The sequence below is a fragment of the Chiloscyllium plagiosum genome, chromosome 5 (assembly GCF_004010195.1).
Source record: "Chiloscyllium plagiosum isolate BGI_BamShark_2017 chromosome 5, ASM401019v2, whole genome shotgun sequence".
Taxonomy (NCBI): domain Eukaryota; kingdom Metazoa; phylum Chordata; class Chondrichthyes; order Orectolobiformes; family Hemiscylliidae; genus Chiloscyllium; species Chiloscyllium plagiosum.
In genome coordinates, this window is record NC_057714.1 from 99268503 (window position 1) to 99283468 (window position 14966).

At 40.7% G+C, this 14966-nt stretch overlaps 1 protein-coding gene across 1 annotated transcript in view; it reads left to right on the plus strand.

The window, feature by feature from the left end:
• vipr2 (vasoactive intestinal peptide receptor 2) overlaps positions 1-14966 on the plus strand; it is a 126940-nt gene that overhangs the window by 55796 nt on the left and 56178 nt on the right. The window contains exon 5 of the mRNA XM_043690682.1: positions 14751-14848. Within this exon, the coding sequence (XP_043546617.1) occupies positions 14751-14848 (98 nt within the window). The remainder of the gene's footprint in view (positions 1-14750; positions 14849-14966) is intronic.

Sequence of the window (14966 nt, forward strand, 5' to 3'; positions counted from 1 at the left end):
CTTAATTTCTGCTCCTATGTCTTATGGTCTCATGAGCTTGGTGAAGCACACTTCCCATCAATGAATAAAAACAACTCTCTGTACTTACAGTAAAAGGCAGGAAGGGGATAATATGTACTTATAACAGGAAAACAGTACTTTTCACTATGTTGGTACATGTGACAATAATAAATTGAAACAATAAGTGCAGCTAATCTCAATCTGAATACAAGGTATTTGGATTGGGAGAGTTAGAAACATTGGGGAGAAGTATTATTCAACTGGACATAACGTTTAGGTAGTTTCTAGGGATTGTCAGGCAGAGTCCAATGGAGAAAGCACAACGTTAAGATTAGAGCTCAGCCATTCAGTGGTCAGAAAGTCTTGTTCACACGAACGATATTTTCCCGAATTGTTGAAGCGGAGTCAATTGAAAATCTCAGAACTGGAGTTGTTGAGATATTAGTTAGGCAATAGTATTAAAGATTATGGAATCAGAGCAGGTGCATGAAGACACAAAGCAGCCATGATTGATTTGAATGGTGGGGCACGCTCCAGGGCTGAATGGCCTGCCTCTGCTGTGGTCCTGTTCTTCTCACAGATCATTCAGAATTTTGTGCTGTCGTTAGGGAAACTGAGGAGGGAGTGTTTTAGACAGCAAGAGAATAGGCTTTGTTTGGTCTGTAACTGTATAGAAAGTGAAGTATTTTGAGATGTTCCTGAGAACTGCAACAGAATTGTAAGGCAGACTTGTAAAACAAGAAAATAGGTAGCAAGGTTTTAAGACATAGTCTGTATGGAATTAAATCATGTTTACATCAACAAATCATTCCAATTGCATACATCAGCAGCTGGGCACGTTACATAAGAACAGAAGTAGGTTGAATCACAGAGAGCAATTCCTTCTCTCAGAGAGCAATTAACCTTATCGAACACATCTGCAGGTGTACAGTAAATGCCAATTCAATAGTCACTGTCCAAAGCCATATTCAGGGGTTGAGGATCATATTGCTTTGATGGCTGTTGTGGTGCAGTGGTAGTGTCCGTGTCCCTGAGCCAGAACGTCTGGTTTCAATTCCCAATTGCTTTGGAGATGTGTAGTTACATCTCTGAGCAGATTGATTAGAAAGCCTACTTGTTGAAGATATGCAAAAGGTCAGGGTCCAAGTGACTTCTTAACTAATTTGGACTACAGAAAGGGCCTAGTGAGAAACTTTGTAGATTTTACGTTCTCAATGATTCTGTGGTGTTATCTGTTTGTTTTGACTCTTCCAGAGGGTTGCATGGTTTTCTGGTGAGACTGTCTCTATCTTGGTATATTCTAGCTGTTCAGGACAAAGCTGAACAGTCTGTCAGACCGTGAGCTGCCCCCAGCATTGTCGTGTTTACACGTGAACATTCTCTAACTTTGTTCACCTTTGGGGATAGTTCGTTTACCAAAATATTAGACATAAAGCATTGTCATGATGTCCTAGAAGTGAACAAGTTCACCACAAGGACTATTATCTTTCTTTTCTAAATGAATTTGCTCCAATAATAAAGATGCAAGAAGATTAATTTGATTCCTATAGAATATGAATGAAATCAGTAATTTGCATGTTGTACATCTTCCACTTAGTAGTTAATTAAGGCTAATGTCAATTCCAGAGGGGGTGATAACCTCGTGTCAATATCATTAATTCAGCAAGTCAGGTCATGTTCTGACTAGAGTCCTCAGAACACCATGGCAGGTGGTGGTATTTGAATTCAATAAAAATCTGAAAGTAAAGGTCTAGTGGTGATCATGAAATCGTTGTTGATTGTTGGGGGTCAGGGGAAGCCCCTCTGATTCACCAGTGCCTTTAGGGAAGGAAACTGGTCTGTTTGGCACTTAATGGCTCTCTGGGCAAATTATTGATGGACAATAAATACTAGCCTGACCAATGATAACCGAATCTGTAAATGAAGAGAAAGCAAACACTGTTAAATAGACAACAGAGTTTCTTATGGTATTTCTTTCATAAGTCAGATGATTTTCTTTGTGTTCAGTGTATCAAACCGGGACTAGACTCATTGGAGTTTAGAAGAATGAGAGGGAATCGTATGAAAACATAAAAAATCATGAAGAGAATAGATAAGATAACGCATGGAGGTTATTTCCACTGGTGGGTGAAACTTGACCTAGGGGGCGTAGCCTCACAATAAGGGGGAGCAGATTTAGGACTGAGTTGAGGGGGAACTTCTTCACCCACAGAGTTGTGAATTTGTGGAATTCCCTGCCCAGTGAAACAGTTCAGGCTACCTCACTGAATGTTTTTAAGGTAAAGATAGATAGATTTTTGAACAGTAAAGAAATTATGGGTTTTGATGAGCTGGCCGGTAAGTGGAGCTGAGTCCATGAATAGATCAGCCATGGTCTTATTGAATGGCAGAGCAGGTTCAGTGGGCCTGATGGCCTACTCCTGCCCCTATTCATGTGTTCTTATGTTCTTCCTCTGCTACTTAGGCATTGCTGTTTTATAGTTGGCCTTTTCCTTTAAGTTTACAAATCCACCCATCCAGACAAACAGAGACTATTTCAGTATATTGTTGTCATGCCTTATAGACAGTGGGCAAGATTGGTAGAGTCAGGAAATAAGTTACTGCAGAATTTCTATCCTCTAACCTGCTTTTTTCACATCTGTAATTATCAATGGGTCTGGTCCAGTTAGGTTTCTGGTCAGTGGTAACACCGAAGATGTTGATAGTGGGAGATTCAACTATGGTCATACCATTGAATGTCAACAGGTTGGTCTTTTTAAAATGGAATTGTTACTTGTGTGGCATAAATACTATTTGCCACTTATTCGTCAAAGCCTGAACATTGACCAGATTTTGCTGTGTGTGGACTTGGACTGCCTCAGTGTCGGTTCTGCTACAATTGATGCTGATCATTGTGCAATCGGTAATGAGCACCCCCATTTCTGACCTTATGGTGGTGTTACAATTATTTGAGGTAAAGTATTTGGCTCTCTTCTATAAACGTCTTCTCGGTTGATCACAACAAATACTTTTTTAACACACCGATCCCAGGTTCATTAAAACTTAATTAAATAGATCAAAATAGAACAGAGAGATCTGGGAGTGCAGGTCCATTGTACCCTGAATGTTGCTGCAATGGTGGATAGAGTGGTCAAGAAGGCATATAGTATGCTTGCCTTCATTGGATGGGGTATTGAGCATAAGAGCTGGCAAGTCATGTTAAAATTGTACAAGACGTTGGTTCGGCCGCATTTAGAATACTGTGTACAGTTCTGGTCGCCACATTACCAAAAGGATGTGGATGCTTTGGAGACGGTGCAGAGAAGGTTTACCTTCCTGGTATGGAAGGTACTAGCTATGAAGAGAGGTTGAGTAGGTTAGGTTTATTTTCACTAGAAAAAGGGAGATTGAGGGAGGACCTGACTGAGGTTTACAAAATCATGAAAGGTGTAGACAGGGTGAATAGAGACAAGCTTTTTCCCAGGGTGAAGGATTTAATAATGAAAGGTCACGCTTTCAAGGTGAGAGGTGGAAAGTTTAAGGGGGATACACGCGGTAAGTACTTCACACAGAGGGTGGTAGGCATTTGGAACACATTGCTAGCAGAGCTGGTAGAAGCAGGCACAGAAGATTCATTTAAGATGCATCTGGATAAATGCATGAGTAGGTGGGGAGTAGAGGGATACAAATGCTAAGGAATTGACCGACAGATTTAGACAGTGGATTTGGATCAGCTCAGGCTTGGAGGGCCAAAGGGCCTGTTCCTGGGCTGTAAATTTTCTTTGTTCTTTGTTCGAGATCAGAGTCGAAAAGTGTGGTGGGGGAAAAGCACTGCAGGTCAGTCAGCAACCAAGGAGCAGGAGAGTCGACATTTCGGGCGTAATCTCTTCATCAGGACACATTCCTGATGAAGGGCTTATGCCTGAAACATCAACTCTCCTGTTCTTCGGATGCTGCCTGACCTGCTGTGCTTTTCCACCACCGCACTTTTCAACAAAGTAAAGGAGAGCTGATTCCAAACTTTGGGCTCCTCCACAATTCAGATTCGAGCAGAATACCTGGCTTGATCTGAGTTAGTTAATACTGTAGTTCCTCTGTGTGACATATTCACACAAGGATACAGATTTTCTCTAACAATAGAACAGAAGAAGTAAATAAACAAATAAGCTATCTAAACGCAGAGGGTGTAAGAAAAATCTCTAAAATCACAGAAATACGCAGTTCCAACCTGTTTCGTGACACCATCCATTACCGGGACTCAAGTCAAGAGTTCTGTTTAATTGACTCCTAACAGTTACTGGGCATTCAACTGTGGAGCCAATTCTCAATCTGCCAACTTGAACTCTTCTGTAACTTGAAGAGTCTAGGTTTTCTCAGTTCTATCAGAACATAGAACAATATAGCCCAGGAGCAGGCCCTTCAGCCCACCATGATTCATTATAAACTAATCCCAGTTGCCTGCACATGGTCCTAATTCCTCTAATCCCTACCTGTTCATATATCTGTCAAAATGCCACTTAAACATTGCTATCATATCTCCTTCCTACTACCTCCCCTGGCAGCACGTTCTAGGCAATTACCACCTTCTGTGTAAAGAACTTGCCTCACACATCGCCTTTAACCTTTCATCCTTAAACCTATGGTCTCTTGGTATTTGACATTTCCAGTCTGGGAAAGAGACTCTGACTATCCACCCTATCCATACACCTCACAATTGTTTGTACGTCTTTCATGTCGCCCTTCAGCCTCTGGCACTCTAGCAAAAGCAACCCAAGTTTCTCCAATCTCTCCTTGTAGCTAATACACTCCAATCCAGGCAACATCCTGGTAAACCTCGTTAGTATCCTCTCCAGAGCTTCCACAACTTCTTCTAGTGTGGCAAACAGAACTGCACACAATACTCCAAAGGTGGCCTAACAAATGTTTTTATACGGCTGCAAAATGACTTGCCAGCGTCTTTACTCAGTGCTTGACTGATGAAGGAGAAAGTGAGGTCTACAGATGCTGGAGATCAGAGCTGAAAATGTGTTGCTGGAAAAGAAGGGCTTATGCTCGAAACGTCGATTCTCCTGTTCCCTGGATGCTGCCTGACCTGCTGCGCTTTTCCTGCAACACATTTTCAGCTTGACTGATGAAGGCAAGCATGCCATTTGCCTTCTTTACCACTTTATCCACCTGTGTTGCTGCTTTCAGGAAGATGTGGGCTTGGACCCCAATGCTCCTATGAATACTGCCACTTATTGAATACTTTACTTTTACATTTGACCTCCCAAAATGCACCACCTCACACTTGTCCATTGAGTCATAGAGATGTACAGGATGGAAACAGACCCTTCGGTCCAAACCGTCCATGCTGACTAGATATCCCAACCCAATCTAGTCCCACCTGTCAGCACCCAGCCCATATCCATCCAAACCCTTCCTATTCATATACCCATCCAAGTGCCTCTTAAATGTTGCAATTGTATCAGCCTCCACCACTTCCTCTTGCAGCTCATTCCATACACATACCACCCTCTGTGTGAAGACGTTGCCCCTTAGCTCTCTTTTATATCTTTCCCCTCTCACCCTAAACCTATGTCCTCTAGTTCTGGACTCCCCGACACCAGAGAAAAAACTTTGTCTATTCATCCTACCCATGCCCCTCATAATTTTGTAAACCTCTATAAGGTCACCCCTCAGCCTCTGACGCTCCAGGGAAAACAGCCCCAGCCTGTTCAGCCTCTCCCTATAGCTCAAATCTTCCAACCCTGGCAACATCCTTGTATATCTTTTCTGAACCCTTTCAAGTATCACAACATCTTCCCGATAGGAAGGAGACCAGAATTGCACGCAATATTTAGATTAAACTCCATTTGCCACTTTTCCACCAAACTTTCCAAATTATCTATATCCTACTGTATCATTTGACAAGCTTTCTCACTATTCATAACACTATTAATATCCTCTAGTTTCTTAAGCAAACTCTCCTGGTTTGGGAATATGTACAAATTAACCTCTTATGCCGGGATGACTGGTTCCCTGAACTACCTTGAAAATCTCCTTTCAAGGAGAGAAACAGTACTATTATGAAGATGTGGGTGTACTGTACCTTTAAGAGAGTTAAAAGCTAGCACCAAGTATTCTCAGTAAGATACAATGTAACATGTACTCTTGCTACTGGGGTAGTTAGGGTAGCTGCCTGGAAACAACAAAACAGATTTGAATTAGGCCAATCAGTTTAAATTATAACCCGAAAAATACCAAACTCAAGTCCAGTTTGAAGTTAGTATATTGACAATGTTAAAAGCCAATGACACAATCTGATGTTTTGGGGTTATAAGACCGGGGAAAATTGAACAGTTGGGAGGAGAACTGCCAAGCCACTAACATGTAAAGACTGCCTGAAAAAAATACCTCTCTCAAAAGTCCCTTATCGATCAGTAACCTGTGAAGCAGAATCCCCAAGAAGAAAAGAAGACAGGAATACAGAGAAAACAGAGAGTTGTCTGGTTTTGAGATAAAAAGTTTTGTTCTGTGAATCTTAATCGGTGGTTTTATTGGACTAGTATGGTAGAAAGGGAAGATAAAAGTTAGGTTCGAGGAAAGAATTGTAAATAGTTGTTAGTTAATCATTCTCTGTTATACGTTAAGAAATAGAGTTGTTTATTTTTACTTTACATTGTTCTTGGCCTCTTGAATTTTCACAGATTACTGCACGGTATAAATCTTTTCTGTGTTGCTGGTTTGCATTAAGCAGGAAAGTTTACCCCATGTCATAACAGTTTGGGGACTCAGGTCTGTGATTTGAACTGTTTAGACAGATTTAATAGATTTGGGGGTACGAAAAATCCCAGCAGATTTAAACACTTACAGGTTAGTGTCCTAGATCTTTCAATAAAACATAGGTGTGACAAGGACTGTAACAACCGTTACATTGGACAAATAGGCAGAAAACTAGCCACCAGGATACATGAACACCAACTAGCCACAAAAGGACATGACCCTCTCTCACTAGTATCCTCACATACGGATGAGGAAGGACACCACTTCGACTGGGACAATACATCCATCCTAGGACAAGCCAAACAAAGACATGCACGAGAATTTGTAGAAGCATGGCATTCCAACCGGAACTCTATCAACAAACACATCGAGTTAGACCCCATCTACCACCCCATGAGAAAAGGAACAGGAAGTGACTTCACCAAAGGAAATAACATCACCACAGGAAATTGCATCACCAACCCAAAGAAACCCAAACATATAAATAAAAAGCAGGAATTTTCAGCATTGCTTTGCATGAGGTCCACTGAAGATGTTACCTAGTAAGGTAATAAAATGTCTGGAGATGAACCTTGCAGGTCAGTGAGCAACCCTATATACAATAGGTGTGGCAATTTGTTTAATTTCAGTGACTTGTGGTTGATTAAATTAAAAGTGAGAGAAATGGCTCTTCAAATTGCTAAAGAGGTTCTGGGATTTGAAAATGATTCTCAAATTTGCCAAGAAAGTTTAGAAGGAAAGAAAAAGGCCATACTTTTAGAATTAGTAAATAAGTTAGATTTGGGTTTAACCAAGGACAAAAGTAAAGCAGAAATTGTAAGGGAATTACTCAAACACTTAGGTGTATCAGGGAAACAGAAAAATGCAGTTGAGGTAGAAAAAGTTAAATTACAACTGAGGAAAATGGATTTAGAAGATAAACAAAGAGAGAGAGAGGGAGAGAGAAAGAGAAAGAGAGAGGAGAGAAAGAGGGGGGGAAAAGAGAGACAGAGAAGGTTCTTGGCTGAGCAAAGAGAGAGAGAAGAAAGGAAGAGAGAGAGAAGAGAGAGAGGAAAAAGAGAGAAAGTTCTTAGCTGAGCAAAAAGAGAAAGAATTTGAACTTGAGAAGTTGTGAATTAATCAGCAAAGTCAAGTTAATAGGATGGAGATTACATGAGAAAGATATTGATGCCTTCTTTATTTCATTTGAAAAATTGGCTTGGCAGATGGAGTGGTCCAAGGATTTATGGGTAATGTTAGTTCAGACTAAATGAGTTGGCAGAGCTAGTGAGGTATTTGCTGCACTGTCAGGTGAGGTGTCAAGAGATTATGAAGTGGTTAAACAGGCTATTTTAAGTGCTTATGAATTGGTACCAGAAGCATATAGACGGTGGTTCGGTAACACAAAGAAGGAACCAGGACAGACTTATGTTGGGTTCGAAAGAATTAAAAGTAGTCATTTTGATACATGGGTGCATGATTTGAAAATAGATAAGACATTTAAGGCTCTAAGAGAGATTATTCTGCTGGAGAAGTTTGAAAACTCGCTTCCAGAAATGGTAAGAATTTACATGGAGGATCAGAAAGTTCAGGAAGTGAGAAGGGCAGCAGAATTAGCCGATGAATATATTTTGATGCATAAGACAAATTTCCACCCAGAATTTCGTCCTGTGAGGAATAGAAGTTGAGAGAAGGGGTGATCCTACTTTACTAAACGAAGAGTAGAGAGCACTGGTAAGAATCTACCACAGGATAAAATAGAAGCCCAAGAGGGTGGACAGGAGGTGAAAGGCCTTCGGAGTTTTGACTGTAATGAAGTGGGAAAAAATTACAGTGCCGATGATTTCAGGAGGGCACTGGGAAAAGGTGTTTCCACTGTGGTAAATTGGGACAGGTAAAGTCACGGTGCTGGTTGTTAAAGAAAGGCGCTGTGGGAAAAGATGTGGTAAAAGAAGCTAAGCCAGTGGCATTACTGAAGGTAGTAAAGGACACCCCAAGAAGAGCCGAGGAGCTGCAGGAGAGTGCACAGCCTAGGCAGGGGCTGGGTATGGAGTTAGTGCCTAATCTCCACAAAGAATTCGCCTCTGTGGGTAAAGTTTACTCAGAAAGACCAGGGAGAGAAGGACAAGAAGTTATACTTTTGAGAGATGCAGGATCTAACCAGCCGCTGATAATAAAGATGAGTGAAAATGCACTCTTTCTGATCTGTTATCCGACACTGTGATAATTTATGGGATAGATGGACAGAAATTTAGCGCTCCCCTCTGTAAGAACTGGTTGGAGTGCCAACAAAAGACCGGGGATGTTAGAGTGGGAGTGATTGACAGCGTGTCAGTTCCAGGAATTCAGTTAATTCTTGGGAATGATTTGACAGGATTCAAGGTGAGAGTGACGCCCCTTGTTGTGGAGAAGCCCGAGGAAGACCAAGAAATTGAGGAGTTAAAACAGAAATATCCTGGTATTTTCCCAGACAGTGTGGTACCCAGATCCCACTATCATAAGTCACAGCACAAAGCGAAAAGTAAAGAGAAAGATGAAGGAGTTGAGGTTTAATTAGCGGACACCCTGCTTGACGTAATGGTGCAGTAAAACCCTGAACAGGCAGAGGGTCAGACAGAAGTGTTTTGTCCTGAAAGGCTAAGGGACTTGCAACAGCAAGACAAGACAACAGAGGAGAAATGGGCCGAAGTGCACCAGATTGTGTTACCGGGAGCATACAGACAGGAGGTGTTGTGTAGCACATGAACTACCAGTAGGAGGTCACCTAGGGGTACGAAAGACTCAGACTAAGGTACAAAAACATTTTTACTGGCCTGGAAGGCACAAGGATGTGGTTAACATTTGCTGGACTTGTCATGCATGCCTAATGGCAGGTAACCCACAGGCGATAATAAAACCAGTACTTTTGTTGCCAACTCCCGCATTTGAAGAACCTTTCATGCGGGTTATAATTCATTGTATAGGTCCCCTCCCGAGAACTAAAAGTGGGAACCAGTACTTGTTAATCATAATGGATGTGTCTACCAGATTTCCAGAGGCAATTCTATAACAGAGTTTCAAGGCAAAAAAAGGTAATAGAGGAGTTAGCAGCTTTCTTCACACAGTATGGGCTACCCAGACAGATTCAGTCGGACCAAGGGTCAAATTTTACTGCTGGATTGTTTAAGGAGGTTATGGATAGGTTAGATTACAGCACTTTAAATCCAGTGCATGTCATCCTGAATCCCAGGGAGGTTTAGCAAGGTGGCATCAGACTTTGAAGACCATGTTGAGAGTATACAGTCAGGATTAGCCAAATGATTGGGATAAAGGTATCCCATTTGTATTGTTTGCCCTTAGAGATGCCCCAAACAAATCTACGCAGTTCACTCCCTCCAAGTTAATATTCAGTCATGAAGTGAGAGGCCCTTTGAAATTAATGAAAGAAAAATTGACAGGACCAAAGTTGGAGATCTCACACTTGGATTCTGTATTGGAGGTGAGGGAGAGATTAAATAGTGTAGGTGAGTTAGCTAAACAGCATCTAAAGAGGGCACAGTATAGAATGAAGCAGGTGGCAGATAAAAGCCCCGAGAGGATAATATGTTAGTACTGTTACCAGTGATAGGAGATCCCTTCAAAGCCAGGTTTAATAGTCCCGATCAAATTGAGAAAAAGTTGAGTAACTATCTAGTAAAGAAGCCAGATAGAAGAAAAAGGTATCAAAAGGTATCGGGTATATCATGTGAACATGTTGAAAGCATATTATACTAGAGGGAAAGAAGTGGAGAAACAGGTGTTACTTACTGCCCTGCAGAGTGAGGAATCAAATCCAGATGATATGGATTTTGATGTGCCTCAAAATAGATTAAAGATGAAGAAGTCCTGGAGGAGTGAGATGGTTCGTAAGTGATCTGTCTCAGGAACATAGAATGCACTTGAAAGATTTGTCACTGTAGTATAAGGACATATGTAAGAATCAGTTAGGGAGGAGTAATGCTATTGTACATGAAGTAGATGTTAGGAATACTATTGTGATAAACCGACAGTCCTGTCGGCTTAATCCTTTCAAAGCCAGACAGGTCTATGTGGAGGTGGAGGAGGCCATGCTCAACCAGGACATCGTCGAACCAAGCCAGAGCGAGTGGAGTTCGCCGATTGTCTTAATTCCCAAACCGTACAGGACTCAACAATTCTGCGTGGATTATTGGAAGGTCAATGCCATTACAAAATCGGACTCATATCCAATTCCTAGATTGGAGGACTGTATCGAGAAAGTTGGACAAGCCAGTTAAACATCAAGTTGTGGTTACTGGCAGGTACCTTTATCAGAGATGGCGAAATGATTTCTGTGTTTGTAACCCCAAGTGGGCTATATCAGTTTAAAGTGATGCCCTTTGGAATGAAGAATGCACTTGCAATATTCCAAAGATTCATGAACAGAGTTGTAGCTGGGTTAACAAGCTGTACAGTCTATTTGGATGATCGAGTGATCTTTAGTATGTCCTGTAAAGATCACATGGTACAGTTGGCAGAGCACTTTGAATGACTATGAGAAGCGAAACTGGTGATAAACTTAAATAAAACTCTTGCAGAGGTGACATTCTTGGGACATAACATCAGTTCCAGAAGGTTGACTCCATGGAAGGTAAAGACGAAGACCATCGAGGAATTTCCATGACCAATCTTGAAGAAAGAGGTGCTTTGATTCTTAGGACTCAGCAGATTCTGTTGGAAATTTGTTCCAAACTACAGCAGTATAGTAGCACCGTTAACCAATTTGCTGAAGAAGATCACAAAGTTTCAGTGGACAGAACAATGCATTCGACCATTTGAAAGCAATATTAACCACCAAAGCAGTTTTAGCTGCATCAAACTTTTCAAAACCTTTTAAAGTCACCATTGATGCTAGTGACATAGGAGTTGGAGCTATACCTCTACGGGAAGATGAGGATGGGAATGAACTGCCAGTTGGTTACTTTGCAAAAAAGATCAACATTCCCCAGAGGAAATACTCCAGAATTGAAAAAGAATGTTTGAGTTTGATACTGGCCGTACAACATTTTAACGTGTATGTCACAATGTGTCGGAGATGGTTGTGCACACGGATCACAATCCACTTACATATTGAGAATGCTTGAAAGACAAGAATATGAGACTATTTCTTTGGAGTCTTATGCTGCAGACATTTAATTTACAAATCCTACATGTTGTGGGTCATAAGAATGTAATCGCAGATGTGTTATCGCAGATTTAACTGATAGAGTTTAGATGAGATTTGTATTTATTTAATGCTTTATATATATACAAGTATATGGGAAGAAGTTAAGGTGAACTTATATTAAAGTTATCAGCATGTTACGCTAATGTGCTTAAAAATAGAAAAAGAAATGAAGCCATCTTTTCATTACGATGGTTTAATTTTTCTTAATAGGAGAGGTGTTATGAAGATGTGGGTGTACTGTACCTTTTAGAGAGTTAAAGGATAGTAGTGACAGCACCAAGTGTTCTCAATAAGATATAATGTAACATGTGCTCCAGCTACTGGGGTAACTAGAGCAGCTGGTTGCATGGAGACAAAACAGATTCAAATTAAGCCAATCAGTTTAAATTATACCCCGAAAAATACCAAACTTCAGTCCAGTTTGAATTGACAATCTTAAACGCCAATGACACAATCTAATGCTTTGGGAGTATAAGACATGGGAAAATTGAACAGTTGAGGGGAGAACTGCCAATCTACCAGCATGTAGACTGCCTAAAAAACAGCTCTCTCAAAAGGTACCTTTATCGATCAGTAACCTGTGAAGCAGAATCCCCAAGAAGAAGAAAAGAAGACAGGAATACAGAGAAAACTGAAAACTGCCTGGTTTTGAGATAAGAAGTTTTGTTTTGTAAATCTTGGGGGTTTTATTGGACAAATATGGTAGAAGGGGAAGGTAAACGACAGGTTAGAGGAAAGAGTTGTAAATAGTTATTAGTTCAACATTCTCTGTTATACTTAAAGTAAAAATTCACAACTTTATTTCTTAAAGTTGTCCTTGAATTTTCACAGATTACTGCACGGGATAAATCTCTTCTGTGTTGCTGGTTTACATTAAGCGGGGGAGTTTACCCCCGTGTCGTAACAGTACGTGCTTCTGACTACCATTTAATGTTTTCTGAACTGACCTGAAAACAGAGCATTCTTATGAGCTGAATACAAAGTTCATGGCCATATATCTTTACGTGTCATAAACCACACAATATAAACATTTTTTTCCATTAACAATTTGGCAATTCCCAAAATCCTTGATTTCAGTCATTTGCTGCCTTAACACATATTGAATAAGATTACCATTCTGGTAGGACTGCGTGACCTTTTCTATAAAGGGAACCCTCCGCAAAAGTAATCAATATTCATCTATCACTATATTGAGGTCCAACTTCCAAAATTGATAATGTGTATATAAGTTAAACACAAGGTTTTCTTGAATGAAAAGAAGTGGAGTTTTATCATTTATTAAACCCAAAACAATAACAAATGTGACATCACTTGTAACAGTTAAGAAAGTTTTAAAAAGTGAGGGTGGGTGGCTATACAGACAGGAAGGTAAAGGCAATTACAGTTTAAAATTTTAGTGTCCTTCAGTTTTGAGAGTGAAATCTGACTCCCAACAGTTTAACTGTTCTCCTGTTGCCTCAGAAGTAGCAAAAAACCAGTGCTATCAAAAAAAGTAACATCACCATCAACTTAGGAAACAAGGTTAGCTGTAAACCTTGCCAGTTCTGAGGAAATGAGAGATCAGTTACACTGTTCAGAGTCAGATGTCACTCTCAAAACTGAAGGGCCCTAGAATTTTAAACTGTAATTGCCTTTACCTTCCCATCGGTATAGCCGCCCACCCTCACTTCTTTTTAAAATTGAATAAAAGAAAGAGATCAAGCGAGAGAGAGAGAGAGAGAGAAGAGCTTTCAGTACCCTTGGTGGTATCAGTCCATGTTGCTTTCTCTCTCTTATTGCTCTAAGGCAGGTGTTTGCATTCAGTTTCTGAGCAGATTTTGATATCTGTGTCATTCCAAATGGGATAGTTGTAGACATTCTTTCATCTCTCAATATGTGAACTTACAATGCAAATGTGAGTAAAAGAAGTGATGCATATTTCTTGAAGCTTCAGTACTTCTTAATTAAAATGGTAATTCTGATACAGTTAGTTTTTTATATTTGGTCTGCGTTGCCCAGGCTTGACAGTTGAGCACAGCAGCCATATTAGGTCAGTAGTCTTCTTTTGAAAAGCTGCTTTTAGTCTGTGAATGTCTTGATATGGAGTGAATTGCAATGACTGAAGACTGGATCGGTGATGTTGGGAATTCAGGCTGAGACAGATCATCCACTCTGCTGGCTAAAGATAAATACAAATTCCCCAACTTTGCATTCCTCCATTGTTGAGTATGGGAATACTCTACAACCTCCTCCTCTTCCTGTTAGGTGTCGACAATCATTCACGGCTGGATGTGGCAGAACTGCAGAGTTTAGGTCCAATCAGGTGATTGTGGGGTAAATTAGCTCTGTCCTGTGTGTAGCTTCACTGGATTGTCATCTTATTTTCAGCCTTTGCTCCTGGCCTGTCCTCCTGCACTTTGTACTGAAACAGAGTTAATCTCCCAGCTTGATGGCAGTCATACAGTGGGGTATGCCTGGAGCATATTAACGCTGTGTGACTGGCAGTCACCAGTTAAGTTGCCAGCCCTTAGGCTGCAAAATGGAAATTCTTGGCTTCAACAGAAGGAGCAGTGTGGAGATGATTTGAAGTGATTCAGTGACACAAGAAAAACAAGTTGGTTTACATTCAATGTTTTGATGTACAATAGGGCTAAGTAAACCTAGTAATGATGTTGCATTGAGATCAAACGGACAGTTGCAGCAGTGGGAACTGGTCATTTTGCACATAATCTCAGGGTAAGATTAGAGTATCTGGTGTTGAATTCTACTGAATTACTTTTGTTGTCTGTGCAGAGTAATTGATGCTAGTTTGTTTGGCTAACTGCTATGTTATGTTGTCTCCAAGGTTGCCTTTTTCGTGGTGGTGAAGGCTATTTATACGCTGGGACACAGTATCTCCTTAGTTGCTCTCACGACTGGATCAGCGATGCTTTGCTTCTTTAGGTGAGAAACAATAATATAAATAAAAGCAGAAGTACCTCAGACGCTAGAAATCTGAATAAAAAACAGCAAGTGCTGGCAGCAGCTGTGGAGAGTGGAACAAAGTCAGTATTTCGAGTCT